Source organism: Carcharodon carcharias, chromosome 12 (assembly GCF_017639515.1).
Source record: "Carcharodon carcharias isolate sCarCar2 chromosome 12, sCarCar2.pri, whole genome shotgun sequence".
NCBI classification, from domain to species: domain Eukaryota; kingdom Metazoa; phylum Chordata; class Chondrichthyes; order Lamniformes; family Lamnidae; genus Carcharodon; species Carcharodon carcharias.
The window spans coordinates 57,315,837-57,334,707 of NC_054478.1; the positions used below are offsets into that span (position 1 = coordinate 57,315,837).

Sequence of the window (18,871 nt, forward strand, 5' to 3'; positions counted from 1 at the left end):
GTCCTGTTGCCAGGCCATTTTCCCAGCAGCAGGACTCAGCTGCACACTGCTCCTAGGCTGGTGGCCAATTTAAATAATTAAAGAACCAATTGATGGCGATATTCCTTGGTTGCTGGCATTTTGCCATTAGCGGATTAGTTCCCTGCTGAGTGGGGAAGCTGCCAGCTGCATGGAGGCAGCCTCGCAATGGCATCCCAGGGGCTGGGGAATCAAGGTTGGAGGCTTCATGACCCATGCAGCAATGGTCACCCCACAGTCCCAATGCCACCGCTTGAAGGGTTTCCCCTCCAATTGCCGGGACCTTCCTGCCTGGCCCTGGCACTGGTCCAAAGCTTTTACCAACTCTATGAAGGCACCTTAAAATGGAGGCACCTTCTGGTTCTCCTTGCAGCCTTAGCACGGCCACCTCACTCCATGATTCTACCAAGAAAATAGTGGTGCCGGCCCTCTGATTGGGCCAACAATGTGGAAAGCCAACCCACTGTCCTTAAGTGGATGGTAGGCCCAGCAGCAGCCCCTTAATTGACTGCCGCCAGGAAGATTGTCGCTGTTGTCCCATTGGCTGCCGTGTGGATTCGGTATCGTATAAGGTCCCAGTGTTGGGTTTCATTCCTTGCCAAGAAAATCCCAGCCCTTATTTTATTTAATATTGGCATATTAGAACTTTTATCTCACTGGTTCCAATATTTGCAAATATCCAATAATATTTCCAAAATGTTGATATATCCAAGCCCATGGAAGATAAAAATACTTGCCTGGTAATACCTGAGAAAATGCTCCCATAAAGTTGATCCTATTTTCAAAACCTTAAACTGATAAACATTCATAAATTATGGAGCAATATTTTCTTTAGTTTCTTGCTCTGTTGCACTTTTCCATCCTACTCGTTCCTTTCATAATTTATTACTTTAGACAGTCAAATTCCAGAAGCTCTAAGAGACTAATAGATATTTATCACATTGTTAATGCAAATCTGAAGTGTATGTAACAATAAATATTAATCATGAGGTTAAAATTTACCTATTAACAAGAGTAGAATTAAGCAATGAATATTTCAAAGCAGCTAATTAAACGGTCCCAATACTTTCATGCAAAATGATTAACTTCCATTTTTATAGATAAATACAACTTTTGATTTAATTGATTTCTTCTCCCTCTAATTCTTTACTTCATTTAAATTGATTGCTCTACACAGGAAAGGCATTGGGCGGAATGGAGTGAAATGGATAACTACAGCAGTGGGTATCAAAATATTGCCATGGATTTTAGCAATGACAAGGGAAGGCGCCACTGAGCTGACTAAAATATTCTGAGAAAATGATGAAAATGCACAACAGTTAGCATCTACAATGAAAAGACGTGAATCTTCTGTGCTTCAGTTCTAACGAAGAGTAACATCCATAACTTTATCTTGCTTTTCCAATTTACAAATTCTGACTGATCAACATCATATTTCCAGTATTCACTTCTTTTGCGTTAGATTTTCAGCATATTTTCTTTTCAGAAACCTGAGAATTTTATTTTATTAATTTTGCAATTGACATTAACCAAATATTTAATGTAATCTCAGTACATTTAGTCCATGATGTTCAAATTATTTAACCATCATTTTTATCTTTTTTATTCAATTTTAGTTTTGATTATTTCCAACTAATACACATCAACTTATACATCAACCTGGTGCATAAGGTGACCCTGCTTTTCTTGCTCTAAAAATCATGTTTTTGCGTATATTACCCCTCCACCCCACACCCCAGCCCACCAACCCCCCCACCGCCCCCTCCCCCCGCACCCCCCCCCCCCCCCCCAACTTTTTCAGCCATGACATGCTTTACGTGCATTAGCAGTCAGCCTCAATTTTCACCTCTCAACTGAATGCTTTATTTACCAGTACATTATAACCGGGCACAAGGGATCAAGCAGGCGATACGGGCTGTTTTGCAAAAATGCACGGGAGTTTGAGGCACACCCATTTTTGCATGCAATACTGATGACACTTTAAAACAGCAACCACCCACACTCACACCAGCGGTTCACTTTTCTACTTGCATATGAGTCAATCCCCTTTTTTTGGTGGGATTTTTCTAGGCTTCAAAGGTTAACTTATACGCCAACATCAACAGTAATTTGATTTGTGAACTAATAACTAGACCTTTTTGCAGAACTATACGATATAGGCATTAGTATGGAAAATAATGCATTCCTCAGTATTATCATTAATGACCCGCAGAAAGCATAGACAGGCACATGGAGCAGTTGGGGAAAATGGCCTGCATCTTTGCTGTAAATTCTATGCAACGGTGACAATTCAACAGATTTTTAATAACTTTGCCATTTGTTGCTAATCAACAACATTTTCAGAGCATTTACATAAGGTAACTTAAGTGGGAAAAATTTTATTATAGATTCCTGTGTGCCACAATCATCAGCATCATCATTGTCCCTTGAAATGAGGATGACGTTTGCCAGGCTTCATAATTTGTGTGTCCTGTATGTAATGCATGAAAGCAAAATGTACTTGTGAATGATAAGTTTATAACCTGAAATGAATAAAGGAAAATTAATATATGTTTGCAAATGATGTAGACTGCACATGCAAATGAAATAAATAATAAAATATTTCTTTATATCTTGGCTAGTGAATTGATTCCAGTCTAGTTGGCATAATCTCCGATGTGCTTATACTCTCTCTAAACATCTTTTATAAGTCTAATTTGAGTCAAATTTTATTGAATATAATTAATAATAACAAAGTCCTGGGACTAAAAATTTGTGTTCTCCTGTTTTTGGCCACAGAGGTCTTGATTTGTAATCTTCCTGCTCCTGGCCCTGTTGAGGCAGACAGACTTCTTGCTGTCTCCTCATTTTCATGATCACTGTGCTGGGCTGAGTGTAACCCACGCTGCTGCCTCGCTGAACACTCCATAAAAAGCACAGCAGCACTTGAGGATGCTGTATATTCCAGCCAGCATCCAGCTCTTAAAAGCAACCTGCTCCTCTTAAGGGGAGCTGCACTCCTTAGAAGGAAGCTGCTAACTGCCTTTGGTGAAATTGGCTGCAGGTAGAATTAAAACTAACCCCAGGGAAGAGAAAGGATTCCTAGATTCATGGATGTGGTGCTGGAGGCCTTAGTGATGGAGATCGACAGGAGGAAAAGGGTTATGTTTCCATGGAGGGTCAGGAGACCCTTAAGGAAATACTCTTTGCAGGGAAACAGAGCAGGTGACCAGGGAGGTCAACTCCCAGAGTCTGGCCTGGAGGCCCTGGCAACAGTGTTGTAAAAAGTTTAATGACCAAACACAAGTGGTCCAAGTCAGTGAATGTATTCTCAAAGGACCCATCGCATCAATTTCTCATGCTGCTCAATGTACCATACCACCATCACTCACCCATCAGCAATCCCTTGCAGTCAGGATTTGGGCCTAACACTCAGACACTCCGCCTCCCTCTCATCACATTCCAATGATGCCAATCACACATCCATCTCTTGCTGCCTACCCATAACTCCAGCTATTCAACTATGACAGGCACATTAGCCAGACACAGCACCACATGATCACTGAACATTGAGGATTTATGACAAAAACAGAATTACCTGGAGAAAAACAGCAGGTCTGGCAGCATCGGCGGAGAAGAATAGAGTTGACGTTTCGAGTCCTCATGACCTTTCAACAGAACTTTTTTATTGAGGATTTATGCGCTGTCTCAAATCCCACCTTACCCTCATCTGCTATCGGGTATGAAGTGCAAGCTGTTAATGGTGTGACCATGAACCTCTTGTTAACTAGCCCGCCCCTTTCCCTCACACAAACCTACTGGTTCTGATGTTCTGCTGTCAGACACTCACCTGATCAGCATAGCAACCACAGGAGGAAGTGCAAGAACAATGCCATACTACTGATGAAAAAGCACCATTACTTGATCTGACAATCACAGCCACCAGCTCACATGCTGATGAACTTAAAAGGGAGTGTAGAATTGGGTTCTGCATGTAAGAGTCACCAGGTATGAGTGGCCTGTAGCCACGCCAGACGGAAGGATAGCTCATGTGCCAGCTTCCCAGACAGTGAGGTTGCATGTCTTGCTACAGGAGATTGAGATGAGGATTTTGATAGGATGGCACACCAAGAAAATGCTGATAAACATGTACCAAGTATGCATTGGCAGTTCTGCCAGATGTCTAACAGCATGGAAGGGTCTGGCTTCAGCAAGGCACAGGGCATCACACAGAGGTTGGAGCCAGTCCTTGCCATAGTGAAGTTAGAGGCCAACTCCATGTCAGCACTTGTAGGCCATTTACAGCACCTGGTGGCTGAAGTCTCAGGCCCATCAACATCCTGGGGGTTAACATTGACCAGAAACTGAACTGGGCTAGCCATATAAATACTGTGGCTACAAGAGCAAGCCAGAGGTTCAGAATCCTGTAGTGACTAACTCACCCCCTGACTCCCCAGTGCCTGTCCACCATCTAAAAGGCACAAGTCAGGAATGTGATGGAATAATCTCCACTTGCCTGGATGAGTGCAGCTCCAACAAGACTCAAAGAGCTTGACACCATCCAGGACAAAGCAGCCCGCTTGATTGGCACTCATCCACATACATTCACTTCCTCCACCACTGACGCAAAGTGGCAGCAGTATGTACCATCTACAAGATGCACTGCAGGAACTCACCAAGGTTCCTTAGACAGCACCTTCCAAACCCATGACCACTACCAACTAGAAGGACAAGGCTAGCAGACACATGGGAACACCACAACCTGAAAGATCCCCCCAAGACATCACCATCCTGACTTAGAAATATATTGTCGTTCCTTCAGTGTTTCTGGGTCAAAATCTGGAAACTCCCTCCCTAACAGCACTGTGGGTGTACCTACATCACATTGTCTGCAGCATTTCAAGAAGGCAGCTCACCACCATGTTCTCAAGGGCAATTATGGATGGGCAATAAATGCTGGCCCAGCCAGCTAAGACCATATCCCATGAATGGATTAAAAAAAGCTACCTATAATCTCACTGTTGCAGTGGAAGCTCAGATGGAGGTCATGTGATCCGTGTTTTCTGCCAGGGAGGCACATACTGCTGTCATTATGGCTGCAGATCTCAGTGTTCAAAGGGGCTTGCAGTCTCTCATGGCAGTCCAGCAATCTGTCCTCCAATAATTACTGGGATTGCTGAGGTGTCTTTCTTGGGGAGTGGCAGTGGCACCATGGAGCATGAGCCTGGTGTCCTTTCTGAAGATGACAGCATTTCTGCTCCCATCACTGCAACTCTGTTAATGCCCTTGCTGGTGCCTCTTAGTGAGCCAGCTCAGATTGTTGTCACTCATGCCAAGATAGAAAGACGGACCCTCAAAGCCCAGTAATGCTCAAGGATGTCCTGCAAAATCATCAGCAGTCTCCCCCATCAAAGTTAGCAGCCTTCCACCAGCCATGCTGTAGTCACTGGGATAGCACTGTGTTGGATCACTAGGACAGGACAAAACACGTGAAGGACAGGCCTGAAGGGAACACACAAGAGTAAATAGTTCATTTTTGTTTGAATAATTGGATGTGCTGTAGGATAAAGATGTTATAGAAAGGTATTTTTGTGGCTTTTATTGCAGGCTCTTGGCCAACAATGCCCTGTGATGGCACAAAGGAGAATAGTGGAACTATGATGGTGAAGGGATCATCTCTGGTGGCCGAGTTGTACTTTTAATGACAGAGTTGGACTGCAGACACTTGTTGGGTGGAAACATTGGGCAGGATTTTACCTGTCGGCAAGCAGGGGCAGGACCCGCTCTCCGACATGTAAAATGACGTGCGGTGATGTCAGTGGAAAATTCAGCCCATTAAGTTTATTTACAATGTATTCAGCAGCAACTACACGTGTGCTTTCAACTCCAACTCAATCTCCACACTAACTGCTGAGGTAGACTGAACTACTCTCTCTCTCTCCGCCCCCCACACACACACCTTAAACCAGCTTATATTTCAACTCTTTCTTGGACTCGAACTCAAGTTCTGTCGAAGGGTCATGAGGACTCGAAACGTCAACTTTTTCTTCTCCGCCGATGCTGCCAGACCTGCTGAGTTTTTCCAGGTAATTCTATTTTTGTTTTTGTTTTGGATTTCCAGCATCCGCAGTTTTTTTGTTTTTATGAACTACTCTCCTATTGGTTACTACAGATCATTTGATCTTTCCTAACAAGTATTATTCTTAAAAGGTACATTACACACTAAATAAAACTATAATTACTACAATCTCTTAAAGGGAGCAGAGCCTGAGAAAGCGCTTAGAGACAGCATGGCTGGAGCAAAGGGTTCCTGGATCCCTCCTCATCCTTCTCATCTTTCTCTTCCTCCTTTTCCTGAAGGGGCCACTGAAAGCCTGGTAGCAATGGCCATTGTATGGATGCACCTCCTCACATGCAGGGCTCCCATTATTTCTCAGATTAAGGGATGGATGATGAACTGGGATATGTTTGCAATGTAACCTGTTCCTGTCTGGAGCGGTCTGGTTGTGAAGGGGTTTAAAACAATGATGGCTTTGATGACCACTGGCAGCGCCATTCCTGCTCTGGTGTAAGGGTGCAGGTCTTGTTGAAGGAGGTGGCATCAAACTGTGACCCCCTGCTTGGTGAATCACAGGTGCCCCTGGCATTGCTCCTCATTGAGGTGGAAGTAAGAGAAGTACTCCTTGGGTAGGGTCTTCTGTGGAGCCCTCCTTTTCCTCCTCCCTCCTTGCAGAGCTTCCCTCCTGCAACCTTTGCTCCATTTGCCTGTAATGTTGCAGATCCAGAGGCACTGCAACTTCAGCCCCCATACCTGGTGCAGACTTAATTTGGTTAGGTGACCAAATTCTCAACCCTCCCTGTATGGATACACCAACTCACCACAACACCTCCAAAAACACTCCATAGTACATTCACAAACTTTGCCATGGCAGAAGTAAGTAAAAGCCTGCAAGTTAGATGGCTAGCTCTTTAGTGCTAGTGAAGGGCTGGTGTGGGTCCTTGGGTAGCTGAGCACATGTCAGCTGTGGCTTAGTTGGTAGCACTCTTCTCTCTGAGTTACAAGGTTCTGGGTTTAAGCCCCACTCTAGGGCATGAGCACAAAAATCAAAGTTGACACTCCAGTGCAGCACTGAAGAAGTACTGCACTGTGGGAATTACCATCTTTCAAATGAGATGTTAAAATGAGCCCCCATCTGCCTTCTCTGATGGATGTTAAAAATTCCGTGACCACTTCGAAGAAGAGCAGGGAGGAGTTATCTTTGGTGTTCTGGCCAATGTTTATCCCTCAACACAAAAACAGAATTGTTTGTTTTCATGTTGCTGTTTGTGGGAGTTTGCTGTCTGCAAAATTGTCCACTATGTTTCCTGCTTTACAACAGTGACTACACTTCAGAAGTCATTCATTGTTGTAAAATGCTTGGAAATGTCTAGTGGTTGTGAAAAATGCTAAATAAATGCAATTCTTTCTTTTGTTTCATGTTCCATGAGTGATTAGCACCAATGTTCATGAGATGTGTACAGTCCAAGTTTCATAAAATATGTGACAAATCAGTCAGAATGGACAATTGGCATCACATTCTGACCACTCCTTATGCTTCCATGGCATGCATGGCATGTACACACTAGCACTCTTTCCAGCATGGAGCGCCATGTGGCCCACACCGGAAGTGCTGGCACTACAGAAGCCCTGAAGATAAAAAATGGTTTGTGAAATTTTCAGCCCAATTTTGCGGCCTCAGATTTCATTGGAAAATTCCTACAACGCACCCACTCTCTTGCATTTTTTGCGTCGGTCTGCTTCCAAACTAGATCAGGCGACATCTCTAACATCTCACAGTTCACCACTTAATGCTGTATAAGGGAGGTCACTGACATTCATATCTGTCAGGAGAGGGGAATGCACTGTATTCTCTCTTTCCAGAGAGAAGTGGGCAGTGTGTGTACATGACTTTGCCGAGGTAAAGGCTTCACATAGCGTGGGATGCTATTGACCACACACCCATTGTTTTGCATTGCATTTAAATACAGAGATGTACTGAAACCACATAGGGTCCCACTCCTTGAAGTTGGGGGTGTGAACATGTTCAGCACAATATGCAAGGTAATGCCTGGTATCCTGCCAGCAGACATGATGTCTTTATCCTGCACCAGTACACTGCTCCATCAGCATTTGAGCAGTATCAAACAGCCACCTACCATTTTCATGCAGTGGAAAAGAAGACAGCTAGTGGAGGCCCCAGTTGGAAGGAGGGAAATCCCAGAGGGAACATTGAAACAGTGGTAGGCCTGAATTTTCTCTCATTCGCTTCCATGGCCCTGACCAATTACAGGTGGGATCAAGGAAGAGGGTTCCAGCAAAATTTGCCCTCAGACCACAATTTTGTGCCTTCAACACAACCAGTCAGGTTTTCAGGTATTTATTTTTAACTCCATACCAATAAAAGAATATTGTATCTCCTCATTGCTTAAGTTACAAAATCCACGTAAGTACCTGTATTCTATTTTCCATACCATGAGGTGTCAGCTTTATGGAGGTGATATAGCAGAGAAAATAAAAAGATAAAGAGGGGTGCAAGTTCAAGGCTAGTAAATATGAATACATCACAACAGTAAATCTTTAATACTGGGAGAGTGTAAACAGCAGTTTCACTAACTGTGGGTTATGTTGAATTAATTTTAACCACAGTGCAAATTCTGAAAGATTATGTGATGGTGTCTATTAAAGTTATGAATCATACTCAGAGCAGGTTTAACATTTCAAACTTTCTGGGTAGCTCCCCTTCTCTTTTAAGTATTTTTTAATTTTAGAAATCACTTCTTTGTCCAGATATTTATATCAATCTATACAGTATTCAAATCTTCTACTTACATGGATTTAATATCTTCTATCTGCATGCCTCTCTGGTGCCAGGGTAAAGGGCATCATTGAACGCTGATCATTTTGTTGAAGGAAGAACAGGCAGAAGTCATGGTTCATGTTGGAAGCAATGACGTAGGGTGGAAAAGGGTTAAGACCCATAAATTCCTTCATCAAGATTTATAAAGCTTTATTTTTAAAGCTGTGGCTTAAGGTGTAATAAAAATGTTTGGAAATTGTACACAGAGGAATTAGTTGCCATTTTGTTTTTAGTAAACAATGTTTGAGTCATCCGTTGATTGATGGTGTCAATTGTCATGGGACAATGAATATGTCAACTGTGTCAATGCACTATTGCATAATCATGAGCACAGAGTTAGGCGAAGAAAGAGTTGTGTGGATCAGCTAAATGCACTGACTTGCTAAACAGAGTTGCAAAGGAAATTTGGTGAGAGTGGGAATTCAGTGCAGGGGGCAAGAATCTGTGTCTAAAGCAAGGAGGAACAGCAAAAAATTGGAAATAGTCTGCATGATAATTAGATCAAAGAGGATAAAATAAAAAAAGTACCAAAGTACTGGATACTAACCTTAATGGGGTCCAAATTGCACTAACCAAAAATCTGGGAGACATAAATAATTAAATAATAAAAAGGACTAAGATTATACTAAACTAAAAACAAATTGTTTCTATAAAACATGAGTAGATAATATTTTAAGCAAAATGATAGCACGGCTGAGACCAATTGACTGTGATTATTGTGCCATGTCAGAACACCAGGATGGTCCATGTAGTCTGGATAGGCTTGTGTGCAGGTAGTGTCTTCAGCTGCTTGATCGGAAGCTCAGTGTTTCTGAACTTGAGGAGTGGTTGGAATCACTGGAGAGCACACAAGAGACTGATAATTTTCTGGAGTGCAGGTTCTAGGAGCTGGTCAACCTGCAGCTACAGGGAGTCTAGAAGGATAGTGATTGGATGGTCACAGAGAACTAGGAGAGCTTTAGGCTAAAGACTAGCTCAAAAATAAGAGAGATCAGATAGGGGGAAGCGCAAGGCAGAACAGGATGGGTTTAGAATCCGTGGGCTTTAGAAACCATTTTCAGCTAGAAATGCTGAGTGAATGATTCATCTCAGTCTCCTCCTGAGGACCCCACCATCATAAATGCCAGTCTTCAGTCAATTTGATCCACTCTATGTGATATTAAGAAATGGCTGAATGTACTAAATATGGCACCAGCTATTGGCCCAGCTACATCACTGAAGACTTGTGCTCCAGCACTAGCTACCGCTCTAGTCAAGCTGTTAACAGTACAACTGCAACACTGGCATCTATCAGACAAAGTAGAGAATTGTGGCTGGGTCAAAATCCTGTGGTGATTAACCAATTAGCAGCAACTCCTGGAACAGGAAATATTCTTGAAACAAACATAAGGAGAGGATAGTGAACACTAAGGGCAGAATTTTCCAGTTGACATGCGAGAGTGGGACCCGCAGCATGCTTGTAAAATGACGCGCAGTGACATCGGGTGAGTGTCTCAACATAACCGCGCGCCATCGCGATATTTCTTTAGGTGGGCGCACGATGCTTTCCAATGCACACCCGCCATTAATTAATGGCCCACGTAAAGCCCTTGAGGTGCCAATCAACTGCGGGTTTTCAGTGCCTGTGCAATTTTCGGGTCAGCGCGGGGCGCAACAGGCAGATGGGTAGGACACATTTGTATAAACCTCATCCACCGGCAGGATAAGAAGGCTCAGTGAGGTCACGAGCGTACTCTGTCAAATATTGATGTTTCAAAGTTACTGATAGTTGCCTGTATGATCTGCAATACTTCAAAACGCATTCGAGCTGCTTGGTCTGGACTCACAACCTTCAGATCAGCACTCTGCAGTGAGGAATCCTTTTTGGGCCTGCATGTTTCAGGAAGCCTTCCCTTAGTGTGGGAATGGGAGCTGAACTCTCCACTGGTGGCACCTCCTCTGCGGAAGAAGGGAGGGCTAGCAGGGGGAGGAGGCCACGAGTGCACATTCAGCCTCCAGGGCAGCCACCTTTGGGAGGTCAGGCATAGGCACAAGGGATGCAGGGCCAAGAGGTAGTCCCAGGCAGAAGGGGCTGCAGAAGACGCCACTATCCTGCTGCCAGGGTATACAGGCATCAAAGCAGCTACCTCAATATGTCTGAGGTGCAGTGCCGAAGGAGGCTCTCAAGGGAGACAGTCAACTATATCTGTCAGATGATTGGGCCTGAGATCTCTGCTAACTGTTTGGGTGGACACTCCATGCCAGTGGCTCTGAGGGTCACAGCTGCCCTCAACTTCTATGCCTCTAGCTCCTTTCAGGGCTCGGTGGGTGATCTTTGTGGTGTCTCCCAATCAGCTGTCCACACTTGTGTCAAGCAAGTTACAAACATTCTGTTCAGACATGCATTGACTTTAATCCTCTACCATTGGGACAAGGCAAGCCAGACACAGCGAGCCAGAGGCTTTGCGGCCATTGCTGGCTTCCCCCGTGCCCCCGGGTGCAATAGTTTGCACACATGTGGCCATCAAGGTGCCAGCAGGTGAGCCCGGTGCCTTTGTCAACAGGAAGGGCTTCCACTCCATGAACGTGCAGATAGTGTGTGATCACAAGATGCAGATTCTACAAGTCTGTGCAAGGTACCCAGGCAGCTCCCACGATGCTTACATCCTCAGACACTCTCAGATGCCGGGGCTCTTCAGTGCTCCAGCCCAGCTGGATAGATGGCTGCTGGGTGATAAGGGCTTTAACCCAGAAGATGGCTCATGTCAAATCTCCACCATCCAAGAACAGAAGCTGAGCAGCGGTACAATAGGAACCACGGCTCCACAAGGGCTGTGGTGGAGAGAACCATCGATTTTCTCAAGATGCGCTTCCGATGCCTGGACCGTTCGGGGGCGCACTCCAGTATCCCCCAGATCATGTGTCGCTGATAGTGGTTGCATGCTGCACTCTCCACAATCTGGCGCTGGAAAGGGGGGTGCCACTGTGGACAATGAAGACATCAATGTAGTGGCTGCGGCTGCACACGATCAGTCCAGCAGTGAGTCCGAGGGTGAGCTTGCCCAGGGAATTGCTGAGGGGGTAGACGCTGACCCGGGCATAGTACAGGGAGGCAGGGACACTCAGCAGGCTTTAATTCAATGAACTTTCAGCTAGCACACCACATATGGACCTCCAGAACAAGCCTGGGCTGCAGGTTCCATACTCGATACCTAAATGCAAAATCTGTCTGGTTAGGAACATTAACGAAGGTCCTTGTTAATAAAGCTGAATGTCCCACAGAGCACATATTACATTATTGGAAACCATCCACCTGCAGAATAATAGAGGCACCCTCTGCCATGATGACGTGTCTGAATTTATTATTGCAACCAAAGAAACTTAATGAAACAAAATGAAAAAGGTGTTAAAAATCACACCAACTCATAAAAACCTCATCTCGGGCCAACACAAAAGCACCAGTCATAATCCTGTGGTGTGTCTAAGGTGCCTTATGTTTACGTTTTCAGGTGCTACGTCTTGGTTCTGACCCCTTGCTGGCTGTGCCATCTGAGCCAGCCTGCTGACTCTGCTATGCTGTTGGCCTCAATGACCTTGGCGGTCGTCCTCTGGCCCGTGGAGCCTGTGCTGGCCCCGCCTGGGAGGGAGCTGCCAGTTCCACAGCTGGCATTTCCCCAGTCGTCGCAGCCTCACTGGATGCAACAGTCACTGGCAGAGGAGTGGAGCCCTCTTCTGGAGCGCTCTGAGAGGAGCCCACAGAGGCAACAGACAGTCACTTCGGGCCTCGCTGCTCACCATGGATGGATGGGCACCGAGCTGGGAAACTTGATGCCCACACCATCTCCCACACTGGCACTGACCAGATGAGGTCAATGCTGATGTGAGGGCTTGCTGGTCCGAGCGCATCCCCAGGAAGCCCTGATGGGTCTGCTGGAGGAGCGTCTCCACGAGAGTCACAACTCTCTCCATGAGGACGCATGGCTCTCATGTATCTTCCCCAGATGCTCCCGCACACCCGGCCGCATTTCCAGCTCCAGAGGCACATCATCAGGCACCGACTGCGAAAGTGCCTGATCTGCTACAGTCCTCTGACTGCTGGCACCATGGGCACTCTCCATCTCTGCCAGCTCCTCCAGCAACTGTGAAGTGCCCTCTGTGACCCGGGACACTTGCCGATGTTCTAATTCCCACTGAGGTGCTAGTATCTGCGCTGGTGCCTGCCTGGCAGAGATGGTGTAACCCTGGTGAGACTTCAGGGCCCTCAGGTGTGAGAGGGGGCCCTGCTGCTCCTCCTCCCGGCCCTGCTCCGCTGATGCTGAAAGGAAGAACAAGGGCATTGGATCAGTTAACGTGGAGACAATGTTAATGAGTATCGCTAACTGTGCCAGCCCGCCACCAGTCCTCATCCCACTCGGCTGCATTATGTGCATTCTTCTCCTGAAAAGGAGAGAGGAGCATTGATTCGTGTTACTTTTACCTGGATTCTGTTCACGGATGGCCCATCCCAACCAGAGTGGGACATTGCAGGGCTCCAGTGTCTTCTCACCCCTCTGCTGTCGAACACTCACACAAAGATGCTAGGCCGGCGGTGGGGGGCGGTTGGGGGGGTGGGGGTGGGTGGTGGTGCGGGGGGAGGGGGCGACAGGCAATGCGGGGAAAGCCTACCTGCTGGGTTAAGTGACCAATGCCAACATGGTACTCACCCTTCCCGAGCGCAACAGGTCGTTGAAGCGCTTATGACACTGGATCCAGGTGCACCGCACCACATCACGGGAGCTCACTATCTCCGCCACCTCCTCCCAGGTGCACTTGGTCATGGTGGGGGTGGGGGGGGGGGGGGGGGGGGGGTGGCGGGGAGCGGGGGGTGGTAGAGTGGGGGCCTCCTCCTCCTGTCCTGGGGAACGAGCACCCCTCACTGTGCTGCCACCTCCTCGAGGAGGGCAGCAAGGCAATCATCAGAAAACAAGTGGCACAGTGCCCCCCTGCCCTACCCTCCTGTCTGGCCTGCTCACCAGCAGTGGTCTGGGAAGCCCTTCCACTGGCCATAATTTGCAGCCTTAAAAAGGCTGCAAAACTTTTAAAAACAGGCCGCCGGGTCGCTATTGGACCCAGCGGTCATTGCAGTCCCGCCGCCACCCGCCCACTCCCGCTGCCCCCAGGAGCTGCGATTCACACTGCGTGGGTCTTAATTGGCCAGCCCGCGCAAAATGGCGGCGCAGACCCAATCCGACCACTCCCAGTCTGCTCCCCCGCCAGCCAGAAAATTCAGCTTTAAGTGTTGAGAATTACAACACTTGGTGGTTATCCTCCACATGAACAGCTGTTCCAATTCCATGTGCCTGTCTTGTTCCCAGATGCCTTTATTCTTCTTTCCATCACCCACCGACCCTAAACCTTTCTTAAAAATGAATACGAGAAGGGATTTTTATTATTGGACAGCTAGCCAATGAAGCAAGAGGGCCAGGAGCTCGATTGCTCTGACGGGATGCCTCATATACTACGGTTCACAATAAGTATATTCGGGGAATTAATTTTAATTAGAAGTAATTTTGAAATGAACCACTTTTTAAAAGGAATATCAATCAGAATTTGTTGAACGTTAGCCCTAAACAGAAAGCACCAAGAGTAAATTCCTTTCCCAATCATGACATTATGGAAGCTAATGGTCAGGGGGAATGGCAGCAGCCAGAGAAAACGGTGGTAGCATGGCAATTACAAATGGGTGTTTTTTTATCATAAACATGCCATACAATTTCCTTCAAACTACCATCCAGGAAAGAGAGAACTTTATGCAGTGTCCTATCACATTCTCAGGATGAATCAACGTCCTTTTTAATCCATGGATTCTTTTTTAATGTAGTCTGTCTTGTTCAGTAGATAACCGTAGCAGTCAAGCAAACCAGCAAAGTGCCACAAATACCCAACGAGCTGAATGGCCAGTTTATCTTTTTTTTAATGTTGTTGGAATGGTGACTAGTACACAATAAAACACCGTGCTTAATGATTCATTTGAAAAATGGTTCCTCTGTCAATGCAACTGCTCCCCCCCCACCCCCAATACGGCTCTGAGGCATAGGGCGGAATTTTCTGTGCCCGTTGGCAGTGGGCATGTTTGGCAGCGTGAGCAGACAATATGACAAGAAGGCCAAGAATTGGTTTCACGACCAGTTTGCCATCGTCTGCTCTGCCCGGCCATTGCGGGCCTCGTTTCCCGCCGTCGGACATCGGGAACTTCATTGTAATTCATTTGCGTATCATTATAAGCCCAGCTCGCCACAATCATCCTCCCACACTGGATCATCTGAGCACGTCAGCGTGATTGCATGTCGATGTGTTTCACAACAACGTACATAAGGCATGCAACCGGTGAGCTGCACTTCTAGGGGAACCCAGAGGTGAGTGCACAGTAACACTGCGCAGCACTCACAAGGATCGCCTGTTGGGCTTGAAGGTTGAGATGCCGCACATTCAGGCGAGGGCACAGGCAAGTTACTTTTTCCTGGCTGGCTGACAATGCAGTGCCAGGACAACGGCTGCCCCACGGTTGAGGTAACTTGGATGGGGGCAAGGGCTGCGCTGCAGTTGAGGCACCTTGAGGGTGGCAAGGGCTGCACAGTGGTTGATGGTAGTACACAAGCACATGCAGGGGAGGGGGCGGGGGGGGGGTGCGGGGGGTGTTGTGGGGGCGGTGGGAAACGGCCACATGTTAGGGAAAGCTTGCATAAAGTGACCATTCCTCCTCAGCTGAGACAGTTTAGATGCAACCAAATTGATATGATTGGAGTCAAGCCTCTAGCTTATCTGCCCACTCAAGCAACGCAGAGGCATCGAAGTGCCACCAAGCTTTTCACCCCTCGGGTGCAGGATGTAAACTATTGAGTGTTTTAATGGACTGCAGAATAATTGGACAACTGCGCTTATCGTGAAATCTCCTTGCTAAAGCTAGCCATGGACCAACCACTGATGGAGGCGCTCACAGCCCCTTGCAATATCATCATTCAGATTTGGACCAGTCTCCCCCATGGTTCAAGCTAACAGTGCAGCCTCACAGTGCGGGTTAGGAGAATGCCTGTGCCTGAGCTGAGAACACAGCATGCAATCCAGTGGGCAAAGCTGCCCCCAATCGGTCAGGTGGAGTGGGGCGGAGGTGGGTGGGATTTCGGGCAGGCATGCAGAGCACTAATCTCTGGCCATCCAGGTGGTGGCCAGGACCCTCTGGGATGCATTAAGGGGCCTTCAGACTTAACCAAGAGAGGTTCTTAGAATACCCATGCTAACCCAAGCATCTCTCTCTTTCATCCTGCAGGAGGATTACATCAGGAGAATAGAGCCTGTTGACCTAGCTGTATGCCTCATGGCTTACAGAGAGTGGAGATAAAGGAGAAGAGAGTGACGGAGGCTCCTGGCTGGGCAGAGGGAGGAGCAGCACCCTCAGGGAGAAGGGGCAGCTGGGGATCACACACACACCGCTGAAGAGCCATAGCGTGCCGTCATTGGTCGGCGCCAGGTGAGACCCAGGGTTGAAAGATGCCACCCTTCATTCCTGCAGACAACTGAGAACCAATGTCACCAAAGGTCAGTCACTTCTGCCAGCTACTGCAGGATTTCGTGCCATTGGGGACATGGAGGGCATCCACTGCCCGTGGCCATGAAAGTGACTGTGGCACTCAATTTCTATGTCAATGGCTCCTTTCAGGGCTCCACAAGTGATCTCTGTGAGGTCTCACAGGCCTCCAACCACAAATGCATCCATGAGGTCATGGACACCATATTCGCGGGGGCACACAACTTTATGCATTTCGCCTGGGACCAGGAAAGCCAGGAAGCAAGAGTGCTGGGCTTTGCCCAGATTTCAGGTTTCCCACAGGTGCAGGGTACCATCAACTGTACTCACGAGGAGCTCAGGTCTCCATGACAACTAGTGGTCAATTATGTCAACTGCAAGGCCTTCCACTTGCTGAATGTTCAGCTGGCGTGTGACCGCCTCAAATGCATCCTGCAGGTCTGTGCACGGTTTCCAGGGAGTGTCCCATAACTCCTACATTCTGACATCTTCCAGGGTTCACAGAAGCTGCAGGGATAGCTCCTTGGGGACAAGGGTTACCCATAGAGGGTGGCTAATGACACCCGTGTGCCTCAGACTGCAGCAGAGCGAAGATATAATGAAGCTCATGCTGCAACTCATACCTTGGTGGAGCAAATCATCAAGATGCTGAAAATGAGGTTCTAGTGCCTGGACCAGTCTGATGCGACCTTGCAATACAGTCCACAGAGGGTGTCACACATCACTGTCGCCTGCTGCATCCTTCACAACCTGGTGCTGCAATGGGAAGGTGCACAGGCTGAGGAGCTATTGGAGGAGCTGGAGGACGTTCTCCGATGAAGAGGACGTTGACGGGGATGAGGGTGAGGAGGTCCTCAAAGTGAGGATGACTGCAATGAGGCCGTTGTACTGGCCAGATGAGGCAGGCACGCTCAGGAGGCCCCCATAGCTGCTAGATTTGTGAAGGATGATGACAACATACAGTGAGGAGACACCACAGATCCTCACATTGCATTGGTGAACATTTGACTCAATCTGGCTCATGGCAGCGCACATACCCTCAGTGCTCAGGATCATGTCATGGAGATGCAGCGGAGACCCTAACAGTCGCTTGATTCCAGGAGGATGATGACAACATGCAATGAGGACACTCCTTAGATCTTCACATTGCCCCTGTGAGTGTCTGACCCCTGTCTGGCTGAAGGCAGCTCGTTTGCACTCTGTCTCAAGGTCATATCATGGAGATGCAGCCGGGAATGCACCTGATCCTTTTTCAGACTTCAGCACCTGACCTCCTCAGGAGAACAGCATCACGGGTCACAGATGCTGAAGAGATGGGGGCCAGCCCCACCTTAAAGGTGCTGAGGGTACACAGAGAGAATGACAGAACTCTGACGCCTGCCCACAACGCTCTGGCAGCAATGACAAGCACCATTGAGGTGCAGCATCAGTAATGTGTCCAGGGAGTGTGAGGCCAGACCATCACTTTGGCCTGAAGGCTGCAGAAAGCAGAGGGAACAGGCCCTGGACTGAGACACCTGCCTTTATCTATTGCAGGAACCAAGGTTTTACATCTGACTGACAAGAACACTGCTCATCAGAACAAGGAGCCATGGGCAGGGAGACATTCTTGGGAGTTTATTTACAATAGTGAACATTATGTACAAGTGAATAACACCCATGGCCAGGCTGTGCAACTACATCTTCTTAATGTTCCTAACCCTGCCGCTATGTGTTATTGTTCCCCCAACATCCACAGTAGAGGTGGAGGCAGCCTGCTGACTGTTACATCCTGTCTGTGATGACTTTGTTGAATGTCCTCTGGAGGGCCAAGACCTGGAGGGCCCCGGCCTACTTTTGGGGTCCTGCTGTGTGGCAGTGGCACCCTCCTTGGCTTGCGAAACTGGGGCTGTTGGGGTCACAGGGAGAGGGGGAGTCGGACAGGCCAGACAAGCCTAGAGTTACCTGGGTGGATAGTCCCAGGGTGTCCATCTGCTGATCCTCCTCCCTATAGGTGCCCAAGGGCCCCTCGCTGACTCCTTGAGGAGAAATGGAAGCTGGAGTGGGATCAAGCTGCCCCACACCCCAGGGGTCGGCACTGGGACCCTTGCTTTTCCTGATATATATTAATGATCTAGATCTTGGTGTGCAGGGGACAATTTCAAACTTTGTGGATGATACGAAGCTTGGGAGCGTTGTACTTTATGAGGAGGACAGTGTAGAACTTCAGAAGAATGTAGACAAGTTGGTGGAGTGGGCAGCTAGGTGACAGATGAAGTTCAATGTGGAGAAGGGTGAAGTAATGCATTTTAATAGGAAGAACATGGATACACAATATAAAATAAAGGGCAACATTTTAAATGGGGTACAGGAGCAGAAAGGCCTGGGTGTATATGTGCATAGATCATTGAAGGAGGCAGAACAAGTGGAGAGAGCAGCTAATAAAGCATATAGT

At 47.5% G+C, this 18,871-nt stretch overlaps 1 protein-coding gene across 1 annotated transcript in view; it reads left to right on the forward strand.

Moving 5' to 3' along the window:
- LOC121284679 (mucin-13-like) overlaps positions 1–1,323 on the forward strand; it is a 48,627-nt gene extending 47,304 nt beyond the window's left edge. The window contains exon 10 of the mRNA XM_041200237.1: positions 1,196–1,323. Coding sequence (XP_041056171.1) covers positions 1,196–1,294 — 99 coding nt within the window. The 3' untranslated portion in view covers positions 1,295–1,323. The remainder of the gene's footprint in view (positions 1–1,195) is intronic.
- Positions 1,324–18,871: the final 17,548 nt, after the last annotated feature.